This window comes from Aedes albopictus, chromosome 2, assembly GCF_035046485.1.
Source record: "Aedes albopictus strain Foshan chromosome 2, AalbF5, whole genome shotgun sequence".
In the NCBI taxonomy this organism is placed as follows: domain Eukaryota; kingdom Metazoa; phylum Arthropoda; class Insecta; order Diptera; family Culicidae; genus Aedes; species Aedes albopictus.
Genome location: NC_085137.1, coordinates 75737933 through 75757715, shown reverse-complemented (window position 1 = coordinate 75757715; position 19783 = coordinate 75737933). Strand labels below are relative to the sequence as shown.

Here is a 19783-nt window from a genome sequence, read left to right as displayed (position 1 = left end):
TCGTGTAGAAAGCCGAATTTTATCTTATGATAAAATAAACAAGTGTATTTGTTCTCAACATTCGTAATTTTACGCTATTCACTGTACCACTTCGATTTCTGCTTGTATAACTGAAAAAAGTACTTACGTGTACGGTTAACCCCATATAAATCCTTTTTCAATATGGTAATCGGTGGGTCGAAAGTCCATCATCATGACCAGAACGTCGTACAAAACATCATCAGGTTCACCCCCACGAAATCGCCAGTTTTCTGCTCAATTCTCAAGAGTATTCAATAATAAACTATTCCTCACACATAAAAAAAGCACAAAATCACACCCGCACTTAATTTTCTTCAACACATTCACATTTTTGCCTAAAAATTCAACCGTAATCAAGTTGTCGAAAGTACCATCACAACACGCAAAGGGTCGAATCAATAGAGGTAATAAACTATAGAGGGAGAATGTCGCTGGCGTCGCCGCCGCAACATCTCTTGCTGGCGAAGATAGGGAGGGATATAAGTGTCAAAGCGAAAAAGTATGCAGTTTGACAGATAGATACCCGGGATGTTTGCGAACAAGAACAAAGGGAACAGCAGCGACAATAGAGTTAATAAACTATAGAGGACGAATGTCGCTGCTGTTCCCTTTGTTCTTGTTCGCAAACATCCCGGGTATCTATCTGTCAAACTGCATACTTTTTCGCTTTGACACTTATATCCCTCCCTATCTTCGCCAGCAAGAGATGTTGCGGCGGCGACGCCAGCGACATTCTCCCTCTATAGTTTATTACCTCTATTGCAGCGACATTCGTCCTCTATAGTTTATTAACTCTATTGTCGAATCATCCTGACGAAAGTAAATACGAATCGATAGAGAGTCTGATTGGAATATAACCCCAAAGACGGAAGCCACCTGTCAAACTTCAAAGGGTCGAATCAGCTAGGTCGAAAGTACATGTCAAGTCGAAAAAAGGTCGGAAGTGGCATTGGTTCAACTGGTCGAAAAATACATCTCATCGAACAAAAAGACCTAAATTAATAAATCTCATCGTTGGCGCATTATTTTTGCATAAAATTTAGTCTGTTCTGCAAATATTATTCATGCTCGATTCAAAGTGCATCGAGGGATTTTCATTAGATTTTTTGCAGCTGCATTGCTAAATGGGATTTCATTTTGTTTTTCAAACCTTCACCAGCCATTTTCTCAGTTTGTCACACATGTTACATTCGACCTAATCAAATCGAGCTCCAGAATTATCGTTCCTGGATTTTGATGCTAACCTCAAAAACATGGCCGCTTGACAAGAGGCTGGATTGCAGTGCAGGGTCACGTCGGATCGAGTTGAGATCTAAGGTGCACTTATTCCCTGTGAATGGAGGAAGTGCACCGAAGACGTCGAGACGATCCGAGGCAAATGACCACTGCTAGTCTGCTAAACAAAAGCATTTTGCCAGCATTACATATTTAATATGTACACAGGCTAATGCCTGATGCTAATAGAAAATAAAAATTGGGAACCCCTCATGCTTGCATGCAGGATGTGAAAAGGCTTATCCCATGCAGCAAACGTGCTCACGAATCTCATCATCAGTGCTGATCATCAGCTGTCGTCACTGATGATGTTCTCTTTCGCAGACGTAGTCAGAACGCGCGTAATCAACGTAAACAAAAACGGCGTAATCCTTCTGTAACCGCGCTCCTGTTTAGTTTTTCGTGAAAAATCTTGTAAAAATGAAACAGATTTTCTAGATTTTCGTGTTTAGTAAATAAAAGAATAGTTCATTTGATTAAATATGTCGTGCAGTGCCGAAGAAATTGCTGAAAAGCGGAGGATCGCCATTGAAAGGCTAAAGGCTCGGAAGAGTGCTCTGAACAATAATAATAACAGTAACCCAGGTCCTGGGATCTCGAGTGCTGGATCGTTACCAGCAGCCACCACAACAATTTCTAAACCTTGTGTGCCTGCTGTTCATGTACAACAGCATGTGATGCAATCACATAAACAGCCCTGGCCCAGTGGGCTGCACACTTCGAGTTCCTTTTATGGAAACGCCGGAAACAATTCCACCAACTTCAAGCAAAGCGTACCGAACGGGACGACTAATGCAGCCGGTGGCGGTAAAATGAAATCCGTTTTCAACAATGCTCGTCCTCAAATGCAACCGTACGTTAAAAATGCCCCGCCCGCGATGGCCACCGGTGGGACACCGGGCAAGATAGCACCCGTTTTCGGTCGGACGGTTGCGTGTTCCTGTGCGATGGTATCGGAATCGAGATTCATCGTTCAACCGTCCGGGTTCAACGAAAAGCTGATCGAGGTGTTCAAGAGCATTCCGTCCAAGCAGTACGGTGAGTGTTTGAGGAGTTGTAGGGTGAAGTTGGTGAGGCTTACTCTTACAGTAGGTATATGTGCTCTGGCCCTCCATCCAATGAAACCTCAATTTTTAACTACAATTACCAAAGCTATAACTTTTTTACAAGCTTATGATATCTCTGCGGACTTTGACATTGTCTTTCAGTATATTAATCTAGGCTATACTACCACATTATTGGTTACATGGTTTTTTGACGAATTTGAGCCCCTCACATCCCATACAAATTTCAAAAATCAGTATGCAATTACACAATCTCACCTCAATGTAATAAAATGTTTGTGTTGAGACTCATTTGGATACATCATTTCAGATCCCATCACTAAACTGTGGACCTTCGCATTCAAAGATTACGCCATGGTCCAAGAGCGAGTCACAGCCCTCAATCCGCACGTTTCCATAGGCCCCATTCCTAAATTCATCCTTCGGTTGTTCGATGGAGGTCCTCGCCCGAAGATATCCCGCGCCTGTCTCAACGGCATCGAGCCATCGCTGGTTAGTACGTTGTTAGACTTTCAGAAGGATGGCGTCTGCTTTGCCATAGATAAGGGCGGCCGAGCGCTGATAGCGGACGAAATGGGCCTGGGAAAGACTTACCAAGCGCTTGCCGTGGCCGATTTTTACAAGGAAAATTGGCCTCTGTTGATATGCACGACCGCGTCCACGAGGGACGCCTGGGCTGCAAAGATTCGCCAGTTATTTCGGTATGTACCGGTGCAGAGTATAGTGACGCTCCAAGGAAGCCAAGACCCGATTGAGCGGGCAAGGATTTTAATTTCGAGTTATAGTTTGATGGAGAGGTGTGCGGATAAGCTACTGGATCGAGGATTCGGATTTATCATCATGGATGAATCGCATACACTAAAGAATTTCAAAGCCAAATGTACCGCAGTGGCGCATGAGTTGGCCAAGAAAGCCAAACGTGTGATCCTGCTGTCCGGAACACCTGCCCTATCACGGCCGGTTGAGTTATATAGTCAGCTGCAGATGTTGGATAGGAACTTTTTCAACTTCAAAGAGTACAGCACCAGATACTGCGCCGGGAAGCAGTCGAAATTCGGTTGGGATGCCAACGGTCAGTCCAACCTGGAGGAGTTGAACCTGTTGCTGGCGGCTAGGTTCATGATCCGGCGCACGAAGCTGGACGTGATGAGTGAGCTGGCGGAGAAAAATCGAGAAACTGTGATACTGGATGGATCGTTGCTGAGCAAGAACGTGGAAGCAGAGGAGAATCTGAGCAGCTACGCGGCGGACTATTCGATGAGTAAAGGTCGCGAACGGGAGGAAATCCTGATTCAGTACTATAGTGCGACAGCTGAGGCAAAGGCACCGGCTGTGTGGTAAGCTGGGCTTTGGGAGTTGAATGAATACAAACGGAGTTTAACAATCATTTCTTTACTTTCAGCGGCTACCTGAAGCAAGTACTGAAAGAGAAGCAAAAGTTTATTATTTTTGCGCATCACATCAAAATGCTGGATGCGATTTCGAAGTACCTGAGCAAGCACAAGGTGGATCATATTCGGATAGATGGAACAACGCGCTCGGATCTTAGATCGGTGAGTATTGGTCGAATCGCTATAATAGTTGCTTTTCTGACACTGTGTATAAACACTGGTTACCAGTGGTTAGCACAACAGTTCTAATATTTTTGGGTGAAATTTGGTTTTGAATAATCGAATGGTCTTGAAAGATTTGTTGAAACTATGAAGAAAGGATTTGTTCACTTCTTTAAGGAGCTTCAAACTTTGAGGGTGATCGAACTTTTTTTTATTGCATAATACATACACTACCCGTCATAAGTACGGACTCATAAAAAGTATTGCAACAATATTGCATCACCCTGACTCACCTGTATATCTTCAAAACCTGAGGATTTACAAAGATGCTGTCTTCAGCAAAGTTATTCAGAAGCCCAAAAGCAACAACTTTTCTGGAAGTGGCATTTTTGTAGGTGTTCTAGTTTTAGAAATATTGAGGTGAGTCAGGGTGATGCAATATTGTTGCAATACTTTTTGTGAGTCCGTACTTCCCTGGCCAAGTTCGCAGGGTTTGACGGTATTAAAGTGAAGGTTATTGCAATCTAGTATTCTTTAGTGAATCATATCACCTTTTTAACACTTTAATGCGCCTCCAACGGTTCATCACGAACCGGCTGCTGCAGATGGAGTATGGCTGATCATATGTTTTGGCATATTCATCAGACATGCTCGATAAACACGGAGGGACCGCCGGGGCTCAATAGATTCTATACCCAAGCAATAGTTCCAAGTCGGTTGGATTTGAGAAGGTTTTGAAGATCGTTACAAACCCTAGTAGAAATATTATAGGTTTTGTGACAGGTTTTGAAACCTTTTTACAGGTTTTGAAACTTTTTTATTTCCAGTAGACTTGAAAATGCTGTTTGGGCTTTCTTTCCCACATTTTTTGGTTGATTTTGATTACCTACTAAATTTACTATAATTTGAGTAATATTCAATAATTAAATATATTTTAATTATTGAATATTACTCAAATTATAGTAAATTTAGTAGGTAAAAATATATTTGGTGGGGGCTGGCTCACCAACACTTCCGGTCCGCTTTAGTGCTTTATGCATCATTGTGGCCAGGTGTTGTTCTAGTTTTTCCAACTGTATTGTAAAGCATGAGCGGTGATCCTTGGCATTCTTGTGTAAATTGGGGTACTTGGAATGTTGATCGATCACCGATTATTGCTGGCAGATGCAGTGGAAAGTTTGTCTTAATACGTATCAATCGTCTCTGACAAACGAGAAAAACTGACCTCACTGATTACTTGTCTCTGAGCCAAATTTGGTATAGAGTCTTCAGTCTCCGATTAATCGCTTCATGTTTGATGGAGGCTCTTAATCCAATGGGTTACATAGCCGCTATCCGAATGAAGAGAGTAATGTTCCGTGTAATATATCACAAATCAAAAGAGGTGCGGTACATTACGTAAAGCGGATATACTGAATTGGGTACCAGACCAAGTCCCTGCTGGGTGGCACGAAATAGGTGAGCCATAGACAATAGAATCGTCAATGTCGTAGGGCATAGTATGTGACTATTGTCGAAACAACGCTATTTTTGGTCATTATCCAACCAAAATCATAAGCGGCGTCCACTTACACTAAGCGCATAACTATGTTAGGGTCAAGATTAGGGTGAAATCATTGGTAAAATGGGCTTCGTGGCCGTGCGGTTAGCGGCGTCAGTCGTTTAGGCGTATTGTGAGTGCCACGGAGTGAGGGTTCGATTCCCGCTTCAGTCGGAGGAAACTTTTCGTCAAACGAAAAATCCTTCACTGGTCCACTGGGTGTTCCGTGTTGTCCGTTGCCTAATGTTAGTGATTGTTCAGTCTGTGCAACCTCTGGTTGAAGACGGTGTAGTGTCTTTTCTTTTTGCCTTTCTCGTACACCAAGTGTACCGAAAGGCTATATGTTCACTCCAAAAACGAAAATTTGATAGAGCCCCCGGAGGGGTCAAGTGTTATATACCAATCGACTCAGCTCGACGAGTTGAGATGATGTCTGTGTGTATGTATGTGTGTGTGTGTGTGTGTATGTATGTGTGTATGTGTGTATGTGTACAAAAAAGGTCACCTCATTTTTAGATAGTAAACATCAACCGATTTTAACGACCGACAGTTCATTCGACGCGGAATCTGGTCCCATTGTTTCCTATTGAAAATGGTTCGGATCGGTCCAGCCGTTCCGGAGTTATGGCCATTTAGGTGTTCCGGATCGGTACCCCAGGAAGGGGCCAGATATGAAAACGCAACAAACCCATGCATGCGACCCATCAAACCACGGCATTTTCGATTATCTGATGAACGGGAAGTAGGAAAATAATCTCAGACTTTTTCTGAACCGGTAGTGTTCCGGAACCGGTTCCGGGTGTCCTGCCGGATGTGGCCAAATGTAAAAGTGAACATAACCCATGCATGCGACACATCAAAGAGCGGCTTTTTCGATAACCAGTTGAATGGTGAGCAGGAAAGTAGTTTCAGACCATATTTGAACCGGTAGTGTTCCGGAACCGGTTCCGGGTGTCCTGCCGGAAGTGGCCAATAAAAAAAATTGAACCAAACCCATGCATGCGACGCATCAAAGATTTTTCGATAACCAGATGAACGGTAAGCAGGAAAATAGTTTCATACTGTATCTGAACCGGTTGTGTTCCGAAACCGGTTCCAGGTATCCCGCCGGAAGTGGCCAATTAAAACAGTGAACCAAACCCATGCATGCGACACATCAAAGAGTGGCTTTTTCTATAACCAGAATAATGGTTAGCAGGAAAATAGTTTCATACCGTATTTGAACCGGTTGTGTTCCGGAACCGGTTCCAGGTGTCCCGCCGGAAGTGGCCAGTTAAAAAAGTGCCATGCAAACCCATGCACATGAAACATCAAATCATCAAAAATGTTGGATAACCAGATAAACGGGCAGCAAGAAAATAGTCTTTGACCACACCCAAGATTACCAGCAGTGTTGTAGAATCAGGATTGGATGCATCGCTGAAATTACGAAGGTGAACAAAATCAATGCAAGCGATAAATATACGTAAAAAAAAAAACCTAAATAAAAATTAAAGCGGTTTTGTCAAATCACACCATTTTAGATTCCTGAGACGTAATTATACAGTAGGATGAATCAACGTTGTATGGAAAAAATTAAATTTTATAGCATCAATCCCCTTTTGTGGTTGAAATTACTACGCACAATTTTGATGCAAATGGTTAAGCCCTCGCGCTCTGTAACACGGTTGAAATTTAAATGGGTTTTATTATAAGAAATTTCACTAGCTTGAACTTTTTTCGTCAAATTTTACATAAATCGTATAATCAATGATAATAAAATAAAGGCTAAAGTGTGCAGAAAAAAAATTGCCGAAACATCTTGATAATGATCGGGATCCAGTGCTAGTGAAGTTTGTCAAGCAGTCAACTGAGAGGTTTGATATTTTTCAGCTCTGCTTATACGTTTAACATAATTCGTAACTTCGGAATATGAGCCATCAATAAGTTTCCACATTCGATTATGGCTTTGATGTTGTTCGCCCTTTTCAAAATAAGTTCTAAATTGCTAAATGTCATTTTCCAAAAATAAATAAAAACAGATTTGAGTGTAGTTCGCAAACGACCAGACGCGTTTTTTGTTGCTCGAATAAATCAAAGGAATTACCGTCCGTAATCCCGTTTTAATCGTACATTTTGGTCCTATCGGCCGGATTGGACAGTGCTTGGAATGGAAAGCCGTCTTTCCTACCGTCGTTTTTCGTAATTCGTGGTTATTTTCATCGTTTCCCGTGCGTAATTTCAACACCGAGTTGAGGTTATGGTCTAACGTTTCGAGTATGTCTGCCGCCGGACGTACACCACATTCGCCGTCGCGAAGCCAGGCGCCGCCGCCAAAACATCAATTCACCGTCGCCCAAACCCCGCCACCACCGCCGCCTCGTACTTGGGAAAAACATCCGCCGAGGGATGAGATCAATACTCCAAAAGCTGTGTTCGGTGCTAGCTCTGTTTATCCTATGCGGCATATGAAAAGTCGAGGATTGATCCTGTCCAGCATGCAACGAATATATACCTACGTGGACCGCTTCAACCCAGAAACAACTTCCACGTCGGAGCTGGAGATTAGATTGGAAACCCTGCAGAGCATCTACAGCAAATTCAATGCCGTTCAGGATTCCATCATCGCCCAAGCCGAAACAGAAGAAGAATTGCAAGATGTCGAGGAGAAAGCTGAGCAGTTTGAAAGTATGCTGTTTACAACGAAAGCAAGAATTGTCGATTTTCTTCGCAGGACTGAGGATAGTCAATCGTTGCCTGATGCCCCGTCGGCGGTAGCTGATCAAAATGTGTTCAAACTTCCACCTATCCAGTTGCCAGTATTCGACGGAGATGTGATGCAGTGGCTCCCATTCAGTGACTCGTTCACGGCTATGATACATGACAACCGTGGGCTTTCGGAAATCCAAAAGTTCCATTATTTGAAATCGTCACTGAGAGGACCGGCATTGGAGATAGTCAATACGCTGGAGACTACATCCGGCAACTACAACATTGCGTGGGACTTACTGCGGAATCGGTATCAAAATAAGAGAGTTCTAATGGAGAAATACGTCAGAGGTCTATTCAACCTACCGATTCTCTCGAAGGAATCCGGCAAGGATCTACGTAAGCTTCATACGGACCTGAACAAACATGTGGCTGTCATCAACCAACTTGGCATTCCTACGCAGGCTTGGGACAAAATTATCGTCATTCTGATATCCCAAAAATTGGACCCTTTCACGTACAAAGAGTGGGAAAATGACACAAATCCGACAGAACTGCCGTCACTAAATAACTTTAACAGTTTTTTGGAGAGGCGCTGTCAAACACTAGAAGCTCGTGAGGTCAACCGACTGAGTCAGCTCAGCATCAGCACGGGAATGAAGCCAGCCATCCGAGCAACACCACGGCCAATGTTAGCTCATCCCAGCACACAGGCACCTTGCCTGCTAGAATGCTCAACGCCGCATCCATTATTCATGTGCCCGAAGTTCACGGAAAAGCATCCATCAGAACGTATCGATACGTTGCGAATCCTCGGCTTGTGCTTCAACTGTATGAGATCAAACCACATGGCTAATGTTTGTCAAGCTCGTTGCTGCCAAAAATGTGGTGCTAAACATAACACCATGCTACACATTGAACATCAAGATGATACCGTTGCTTTGAACTCTTGTGGATCGCCATCGGTTCCACCAACTCAAATCCTCCTAGCAACAGCGGTAGTTTTGATTGCTGATCGCCAAGGAGATTATATTCCGTGCCGTGCTATGCTTGATTCCGGATCCCAAACCAGTTTTATTAGCAGTAATCTGGTCCGCACACTTCGACTGCAGTCAAACGGCAAGCGATTGGCCATTCGCGGTATCGGAGGCACAAGTTGTAAGACTACGATGAGTGTCCAAGGTACAGTCAAGTCTAGGTTCACCGATTTCACCGTGCAACTGGAGTTTGTGGTCATCGACGAAATAACCGGAATCATACCAGCGAGAAAATACAATCCTTCCGACTTGGACTTACCAACGGGAATAGCAGTAGCGGATCCAAGCTTCTATAAGCCGGCCAGAATTGACGTCCTGCTTGGAGCCGAAGTATTCCATGAAATTCTTGTTGGGGAGCCAATCGTTCGTCGTAACCTACCTGCGCTGCAAAACACTCAGTTTGGCTTCGTCGTGTCAGGAAAAATGAACAACTCACCGCCACAACGTAGCGGTCCACTCTGCCATCTACAAACACAGCGGGAAATCTATGAGGACGCTAACGTGGAAATGTTATGGAGCCTCGAAGAACATGACAGTGCTGCATCAAAGAATGAAGAAGAGTTGGAGTGCGAATCACATTTCGTGAAAAATACCGTTCGTGCCAGTGATGGGCGTTTTATGGTGCAGCTTCCGTTTAAAGAAAATCCGAATGTTTTGGGAGATTCAAAATGCTACGCCATGAGTATGTTTTTGAAGCTGGAGGCTAGACTAAGCCGGGATCAATTGCTGCGTTCGATGTACATTGATTTTATGCGTGAGTATCAAACTTTGGGACACATGCAAGAAATTCCCGAAAACTGCCTTCCAGCTACATCCTATTTTATCCCACATCATGCCGTGTTGAAAATGTCGAGTTCTTCAACTAAATTGCGTGTTGTCTTCAACGCCTCGGCCAAAACTACTACCGGCAAGTCTTTGAATGATATCCTTCTGATCGGCCCCAACGTTCAAAACGATATCCAATCGATTTTGATTAGATTCACAATGCATCGATACGTTTTTGTTGCCGACATTAAAAAAATGTATCGGCAAATCCTCGTCGACCATAACTCTGCCAATCTGCAAATCGTTTTGTGGCGAGAATCTCCCATGGATGAACTGAAGTACTACAGATTACAAACCGTCACCTATGGAACTGCGTCTGCGTCGTTTCTGGCCACCAGGTGTTTGAGGGAATTAGCTGACGGTCAAGAGGTAGAGTTTCCGCTGGCCAGAGAAATCATTATTCATGACACCTACGTAGACGATGTGGTAACTGGAGCTAACTCGGAGGAATTGTTGATTCGCAAAAGGGATGAAATAGTAAAGACCTTGGATGCAGCCAAGTTTGAGTTGCATAAGTGGTCATCCAACTCGAATGAAGTATTAAGCGGAATTGACGAAGCAGACAGGGAACCACCAAATGAGCGGCGCGCTGTGAAGACCCTTGGTATATACTGGGACCCTGAAAGTGATTCGATTCTGTACAACATATGCATCGACAAGTTTATCAACGAATCGATAACAAAACGCCACATGCTTCAGTGTATTGCAACCGTGTATGATCCTCTAGGATTCATATCTCCTATATTAACGTCTGCTAAGCGTTTTCTGCAACGTGTTTGGACCGATGGTTATGAGTGGGACGAAACTGTATCGTCGGATTTAGCAGCACCTTGGGTTGCATTCGTGTCGGAGCTCTCTTCAGTCAATGCGCTGCAGATTCCTCGTCACATCATACTGGATTCTCCATGCAACATCCAATTGCACGGATTTTGTGATGCATCCGGTATCGCATATGGCGCGGTACTATACGTAAGAAGTGAAGACATGCATGGAGGAATCCGTGTACAAATACTCCATGCTCGTTCGAGAATCGCACCTACAGGAAAGAAGGGAACGAATTTGAAAAAAAGAACGTCCGTTGAACTTGAATTGTGTGGGGCAGCTCTACTAGCCGAAATGACTGTGAAGGTCGTGCAAGCCTTGGAGATAGTGTTTGACTCTGTTTCATTGTGGACTGATTCGGCTATCAATCTAGCTCGCATTTGTAGTGATGATAATCGTTGGAACGTTTTTGTTTCCAATCGTGTAAGCAAGATTCAAAACACTACATCAGTAGCATCGTGGAAACACATAAGTGGAACAGAAAATCCAGCTGACGTGCTATCCAGAGGTTGTCAACCACATCAGTTGCAGTCAAACCAGTTATGGTGGAATGGTCCACCCTGGCTGGCAGAGCCATTGGACCAATGGCCGAGACAGTACCAGATAACAGCCAGCATCGTATCATCCAACGAAAAGGTGTGTACACTCACAGCTGTTGATGAGCCTTCGGAATTGTTCGGAAGATTTTCCAGCCTGCCCCGTTTAGTGTCCGTGGTTGGTTGGTGTCTTCGCTTCGTGAACGCAGCTAGAAAGCGGTTGGTATCCAAACAGTCGTCACTGTCGGTTGCAGAAATGGATAGTGCTCTTGCAACTCTCGTTAAATTGTGTCAAACTGAAGCCTTTGGAACGGAATTAAGGCTACTGAGATCTGGAAAATGTGTACCTGCTGGAAGCCGTTTGTCATCGCTAAACCCTACGTTAAGTGATGGATTGATTGTAGTTGGAGGTAGGTTGAACAACGCTTCCTTGAGTCAGTTCCAAAAACACCCAATCATCCTACCACAACACCACCAACTTACAAGGATGATTGTCATGAACGAGCACATGAAAGGTCATCTACCCGAAAAGGCTTTGCTGTATGCAGTTCGTCGGAAATATTGGCCAGTTTGTGGACAACGTGTAGTGCATAATGTTGTACGTAGCTGCTTGCCGTGCTTCAAGGCCAATCCACGAGGAATTCAGCAGCTTATGGGAAGCATGCCATCCGTTCGGGTAACGCCGGCTCGAGCCTTTCTCAACACGGGAGTCGATTTTTGCGGTCCAATAAAATTGAAGAACCCTCTTCAACGCAAGCACAACATAACGAAGGCATGGATTTGCGTGTTTGTCTGCATGAGTGTAAAGGCGGTGCATCTAGAAATTGTGACCAGTTTGTCTACAGACGGGTTCTTGATGGCCTTGGATCGATTTCTGAGTCGTCGTGGGAATTGCCAAAACATATATTGTGACAATGGCACTAATTTCGTTGGGGCCAAAAATGAGATGGAGCAGCTGCACAACAACCTGGCTGACGACGTGGACTCCATCAAACGTCGTTTGAATGAATATAGAGTGCAATGGCACTTTATTCCCCCACGTGCCCCAAGTTTTGGGGGCATTTGGGAAGCATGTGTCAAACAGGTTAAGCTGTATATTCAGAGATCCATGGGAGATACGGCGTATACCTATGAAGGCTATAGCACTCTGCTGTGTAAAATTGAAGCTTGCCTTAATTCCAGGCCACTCACGCCCATTTCCAATGACCCGAACGATTTGCTACCTCTTACTCCTGCACACTTTATTATAGGTGAAAGCATGATCGCTCCAGCAGAACCCGATTACAGCAATATTCCAACGAACCGTCTATCGATGTATCAGGACATTAAACAACGTCAACAGGTTTTTTGGAAACGGTTCTCCAAAGAATATCTCAACACGTTGCAGCAACGGATGAAGAATCGACGTCTGACACCGAATTTGGCCGTAGGTCAGTTGGTCATTATCAAGGAGGATAATTTGCCGCCTCTGAAATGGGCTATGGGACGCATCGTCGGTCTCATTCCTGGAAGCGATGGTCTGGTGAGAGTTGCGGAAGTTCGGACCACTGGAGGAGTCATCAAGCGAAGCATTGCCAAGATTTGTCCGCTACCAACGGAACAGCAGTTAGCCAACTTGGAGGATGGACAGTAGGGCCAGCGCCGGGGGAGGATGTTCGCCCTTTTCAAAATAAGTTCTAAATTGCTAAATGTCATTTTCCAAAAATAAATAAAAACAGATTTGAGTGTAGTTCGCAAACGACCAGACGCGTTTTTTGTTGCTCGAATAAATCAAAGGAATTACCGTCCGTAATCCCGTTTTAATCGTACAGATGTAATAATGTTGCTTTTATAATGTTGCTTTTCTGAATAAGGCTGACACAAATTTCGATTTTCTCTTAAATCATTAGGGGTCCCCCTTGGAAATTTTATTCGGAATTCATCATTTTGAGGAAGGGCACAAATAAATAGGGGAGATCGGGGCATAATGGGCACCCGGGGCGAAATGGACACCCCTATTTTTGTCGAAAACGTTGACTTTTATGCTAAACTTTTAATGCATAAGGGGCTGTCCATAAACCACGTGGTCATTTTTTTGGGACTTCTCCACCCCCCCCGCGTGGTCATTAGTCCATACAAAATTTTTTTTTCGTCCATACAAAATGGTCATTGGCCGAACCCCCCCCCCCCCTCATGACCACGTGGTTTATGGACAGCCCCTAAGTATAAAGGAACAAGTCATCGTTCTATTTTTCTAAAAGTACCATTCATATGCCTCCAAAATAACCTAAATATCATTGGAATTGAAATATGTTTTCCATATGGTGAAATTCTTATAATTTCAACGCAGCAGCAAATAAGGTATTACGAGTGTTTGAGTGTGTCCACCATAAAAACAAGTGAATTGCCACCTTATCTTCATGTATACGTAGATTTAGAAATGGATAAAGTATTTTATTTGTGATTAGAATTTACTCAACATAGAAATTTTAATGTTGTAGTCGATTAGGGGCGAAATGAACACTGGCAATTACGAATGGATGTACGCGCATTGCATACTGTTAGGCGCTTAAGAGTGTTTGGAAAAAAACAATTGGGTTATTTTAGCCTTAAGTTTATTTAATTTACTTTGATGTTATGTAAACTCGTCTAAGATGGAGTATTTAATCTGTGGTGTCGATCTCCGTGGGCAAATTAATTAACTGATCGATGTAATCAAAGAAATTGCATAAAATATGCAGGGGTGTCCATTATGCCCCGATGGGTGTCCATTTTGCCCCGTACCTTCTCTGCCAGCCCTAAAAACACACGATTTACCATTCATTATTTCTTCACAATAAATACATTCTACCTGCTATAAATGATTGAAATACGCAGGAAACCAACTAAAGCCGTAAGCCAACTGATAATATGTTAAGGTTTCCTCTGTTATACAGGCCTAACGTACTCATTTGCTTAGGGTGTCCATTATGCCCCTAATCCCCCTTAACCAATGAATTTTTAAATTTTAAAGTGAAATTAGAGTCCTCTAAAAAATTCATTACCAAATCCGATGAGTTAAGCGGATTTGCTCATTGTTTGTGTATTTTTTTATCAAATACATTAATTATTTATCAACTCTACTCCCCCATTAATAAGTCAACGAGCACTGCGACAAAAGAAGAAAATAAAAATTGTTCCGTTCTAGAGTATTCTCAGAATTCAGGAACACTTTGGTTTATGGCTCTTGAGTACATATTCGACGAGAAAGGCACTATCACCACTAGGTGGATTAATCTGGGTTTTTTTTAATATAATAACACTTTTTTAGTTTGTGTAGTTAGTTGAACTAGAGTTAACTTTTTATTGAGACATTTTCTGTAGGTTTATTCTGGATTACAATACAATAGCTGCCCTTTAACTGAATTATTTTATAACAGTAAACAGCATTATTCCTTCGTGATAAAAGTTGTATTTACAAAAACATTTCAATGTGGACATAGTATTGCGAAACTATACATCTGATCAGATATTTTTCCGGTATCAAATTTGTGGTGGAAAGTCAAACACTTACAGAACATAGTTTTTCAATGTCAGACAAACATCATATGAACACAGCTACTGTCTTCTCATTTTGCCGCTTCCTATCCTCAATTGAACTTAACTGACACTAGTTAGCAATGTCTGTGGAAGATCCGGGTTTCTAATTCTGTGTAGGACTTGTTAAAACGGGATGCCTGATATGTACTGCGGACAAATGGGCTGGAAGTACTGAGCAATCACAATTACTGTCGTAGGGTATTGGTTCCCTTATTAAGCATGTGGCTCCCATTTTCATCCCACGAAAAACAAAGGATTGAAGCGCTGTTTGTTTTGTTTCTTATTTTTGTATTTTTTGTTAGAAGTGAGCACCCATGAAAACAAAAAGAACGGAGTCGATCGGTGCCGTAATCGCTTGTTTTCGAATAGGATGAAAATGGGAGCATGAGATTACTGATGGAACACATACCCTACTAATCATATTAAACGCATGCTTTTCTACTTGCATCCCGAACGTCGCCAACCGGCAAAGAGGACATGACGAAAAAAACGCGAGATGGCCCTAAAAAAACGGAAAAGGCGATGAAAATGGTCATCGATGCAACGATATGGAAACAAAATAGATGAGAAATTATCGACCAAATCATAATCTATGAACATATCGCTAATGTTCTTTATCATTATTTCTTTTTCTCGTTTCAGCAACAAAATCGAAACCTCTCTACTATCTCTTCATTTCTGCCTCTTCCCATCCTATTCCCACATCTTCTTATATCCTCTACCCCATCTATTTAATGTGTCTGACACTTGTTGGGACTGGTAACGCCAGCGCCTGCCTGTGGAAGATCCCGGTGTGCTAATTCGGTGTAGGACATGTCAACGGGGGAGGCTTAGTAGGTCCACATCTGCCTACAAGCAGATGGGCTGACAGTTGTCGGCCTGGGTGTGGACTGAGCAATTACAATTCAATAATTAAATATATTTAAATTAGTAATTTTATCAAAACAGATTTGCTTCTTTTAAAAATTACAATGATATCCAGTAATATTCTCTAAATCTAGTGAAATCAACCGAATAGTAGGAAGGAAAGTTGCAGCACTTGATAGTGCTGATAGATTCGAAGCTAACGTGTGAACAATGGATTACTTCACGAATTTATACTGGCCTGCCTGCTTCCACACATGGTTTGACTTTTGTGCGGTCACGACACCGCTCAAACGCCAAATTATTCTTGGGAGCGGACGGGCCGGCCCAAGTTCGTGCAGTGGACCATACTTTAACACTTTACTGACGTCAATGCGTTCGACGTGACATTTTGGACAAAAACTGATTGTTTCTAAGCTGAAGGATGTAACTTGTGTATAACTAGGCTGACATTTCTAGGGTACGGGGGAGAAAATGACTTGGCTTATCTAGGTATGACCAATTAGGACAAATGAACGGATTGGCTCTGTTTTAATAGTTAAGCTGTTTTCGTATCTCGTATCATTGGAAGCCCATGACATGTTCAAAACTAGTGTCTATCATTGGGGATGGCGCCAGAGCTGTAGGTGGCTACCAACACGGGTGTTATCGCAGTAACGGTTGTTGTCTTCAATTGGTATTTGACCGTTATATTTCTTGGAGATAGCATAGGCACTAGACGTGTGCGCCGAAGCTCATTTCACCGGCGGCGGCGTATAGGGTAATTTGAGGCAGCGGCGGCGTAACCGGCGTGACCAAAAAAAAGTTAATTTTTGTGTTGTCTTCAACGCCTCGGCCAAAACTACTACCGGCAAGTCTTTGAATGATATCCTTCTGATCGGCCCCAACGTTCAAAACGATATCCAATCGATTTTGATTAGATTCACAATGCATCGATACGTTTTTGTTGCCGACATTAAAAAAATGTATCGGCAAATCCTCGTCGACCATAACTCTGCCAATCTGCAAATCGTTTTGTGGCGAGAATCTCCCATGGATGAACTGAAGTACTACAGATTACAAACCGTCACCTATGGAACTGCGTCTGCGTCGTTTCTGGCCACCAGGTGTTTGAGGGAATTAGCTGACGGTCAAGAGGTAGAGTTTCCGCTGGCCAGAGAAATCATTATTCATGACACCTACGTAGACGATGTGGTAACTGGAGCTAACTCGGAGGAATTGTTGATTCGCAAAAGGGATGAAATAGTAAAGACCTTGGATGCAGCCAAGTTTGAGTTGCATAAGTGGTCATCCAACTCGAATGAAGTATTAAGCGGAATTGACGAAGCAGACAGGGAACCACCAAATGAGCGGCGCGCTGTGAAGACCCTTGGTATATACTGGGACCCTGAAAGTGATTCGATTCTGTACAACATATGCATCGACAAGTTTATCAACGAATCGATAACAAAACGCCACATGCTTCAGTGTATTGCAACCGTGTATGATCCTCTAGGATTCATATCTCCTATATTAACGTCTGCTAAGCGTTTTCTGCAACGTGTTTGGACCGATGGTTATGAGTGGGACGAAACTGTATCGTCGGATTTAGCAGCACCTTGGGTTGCATTCGTGTCGGAGCTCTCTTCAGTCAATGCGCTGCAGATTCCTCGTCACATCATACTGGATTCTCCATGCAACATCCAATTGCACGGATTTTGTGATGCATCCGGTATCGCATATGGCGCGGTACTATACGTAAGAAGTGAAGACATGCATGGAGGAATCCGTGTACAAATACTCCATGCTCGTTCGAGAATCGCACCTACAGGAAAGAAGGGAACGAATTTGAAAAAAAGAACGTCCGTTGAACTTGAATTGTGTGGGGCAGCTCTACTAGCCGAAATGACTGTGAAGGTCGTGCAAGCCTTGGAGATAGTGTTTGACTCTGTTTCATTGTGGACTGATTCGGCTATCAATCTAGCTCGCATTTGTAGTGATGATAATCGTTGGAACGTTTTTGTTTCCAATCGTGTAAGCAAGATTCAAAACACTACATCAGTAGCATCGTGGAAACACATAAGTGGAACAGAAAATCCAGCTGACGTGCTATCCAGAGGTTGTCAACCACATCAGTTGCAGTCAAACCAGTTATGGTGGAATGGTCCACCCTGGCTGGCAGAGCCATTGGACCAATGGCCGAGACAGTACCAGATAACAGCCAGCATCGTATCATCCAACGAAAAGGTGTGTACACTCACAGCTGTTGATGAGCCTTCGGAATTGTTCGGAAGATTTTCCAGCCTGCCCCGTTTAGTGTCCGTGGTTGGTTGGTGTCTTCGCTTCGTGAACGCAGCTAGAAAGCGGTTGGTATCCAAACAGTCGTCACTGTCGGTTGCAGAAATGGATAGTGCTCTTGCAACTCTCGTTAAATTGTGTCAAACTGAAGCCTTTGGAACGGAATTAAGGCTACTGAGATCTGGAAAATGTGTACCTGCTGGAAGCCGTTTGTCATCGCTAAACCCTACGTTAAGTGATGGATTGATTGTAGTTGGAGGTAGGTTGAACAACGCTTCCTTGAGTCAGTTCCAAAAACACCCAATCATCCTACCACAACACCACCAACTTACAAGGATGATTGTCATGAACGAGCACATGAAAGGTCATCTACCCGAAAAGGCTTTGCTGTATGCAGTTCGTCGGAAATATTGGCCAGTTTGTGGACAACGTGTAGTGCATAATGTTGTACGTAGCTGCTTGCCGTGCTTCAAGGCCAATCCACGAGGAATTCAGCAGCTTATGGGAAGCATGCCATCCGTTCGGGTAACGCCGGCTCGAGCCTTTCTCAACACGGGAGTCGATTTTTGCGGTCCAATAAAATTGAAGAACCCTCTTCAACGCAAGCACAACATAACGAAGGCATGGATTTGCGTGTTTGTCTGCATGAGTGTAAAGGCGGTGCATCTAGAAATTGTGACCAGTTTGTCTACAGACGGGTTCTTGATGGCCTTGGATCGATTTCTGAGTCGTCGTGGGAATTGCCAAAACATATATTGTGACAATGGCACTAATTTCGTTGGGGCCAAAAATGAGATGGAGCAGCTGCACAACAACCTGGCTGACGACGTGGACTCCATCAAACGTCGTTTGAATGAATATAGAGTGCAATGGCACTTTATTCCCCCACGTGCCCCAAGTTTTGGGGGCATTTGGGAAGCATGTGTCAAACAGGTTAAGCTGTATATTCAGAGATCCATGGGAGATACGGCGTATACCTATGAAGGCTATAGCACTCTGCTGTGTAAAATTGAAGCTTGCCTTAATTCCAGGCCACTCACGCCCATTTCCAATGACCCGAACGATTTGCTACCTCTTACTCCTGCACACTTTATTATAGGTGAAAGCATGATCGCTCCAGCAGAACCCGATTACAGCAATATTCCAACGAACCGTCTATCGATGTATCAGGACATTAAACAACGTCAACAGGTTTTTTGGAAACGGTTCTCCAAAGAATATCTCAACACGTTGCAGCAACGGATGAAGAATCGACGTCTGACACCGAATTTGGCCGTAGGTCAGTTGGTCATTATCAAGGAGGATAATTTGCCGCCTCTGAAATGGGCTATGGGACGCATCGTCGGTCTCATTCCTGGAAGCGATGGTCTGGTGAGAGTTGCGGAAGTTCGGACCACTGGAGGAGTCATCAAGCGAAGCATTGCCAAGATTTGTCCGCTACCAACGGAACAGCAGTTAGCCAACTTGGAGGATGGACAGTAGGGCCAGCGCCGGGGGAGGATGTTCGCCCTTTTCAAAATAAGTTCTAAATTGCTAAATGTCATTTTCCAAAAATAAATAAAAACAGATTTGAGTGTAGTTCGCAAACGACCAGACGCGTTTTTTGTTGCTCGAATAAATCAAAGGAATTACCGTCCGTAATCCCGTTTTAATCGTACAGATGTAATAATGTTGCTTTTATAATGTTGCTTTTCTGAATAAGGCTGACACAAATTTCGATTTT

General features: G+C 43.4%; 1 protein-coding gene across 1 annotated transcript in view; it reads left to right on the top strand.

Moving 5' to 3' along the window:
- The first annotated feature begins 1631 nt into the window (after nucleotides 1–1631).
- The window catches only part of LOC109430166 (SWI/SNF-related matrix-associated actin-dependent regulator of chromatin subfamily A-like protein 1), a 37648-nt gene continuing 19496 nt past the window's right edge, over nucleotides 1632–19783 (top strand). Inside the window, exons 1-3 of the mRNA XM_062849954.1 lie at nucleotides 1632–2334; nucleotides 2671–3697; nucleotides 3763–3913. Coding sequence (XP_062705938.1) covers nucleotides 1779–2334; nucleotides 2671–3697; nucleotides 3763–3913 — 1734 coding nt within the window. The 5' untranslated portion in view covers nucleotides 1632–1778. The remainder of the gene's footprint in view (nucleotides 2335–2670; nucleotides 3698–3762; nucleotides 3914–19783) is intronic.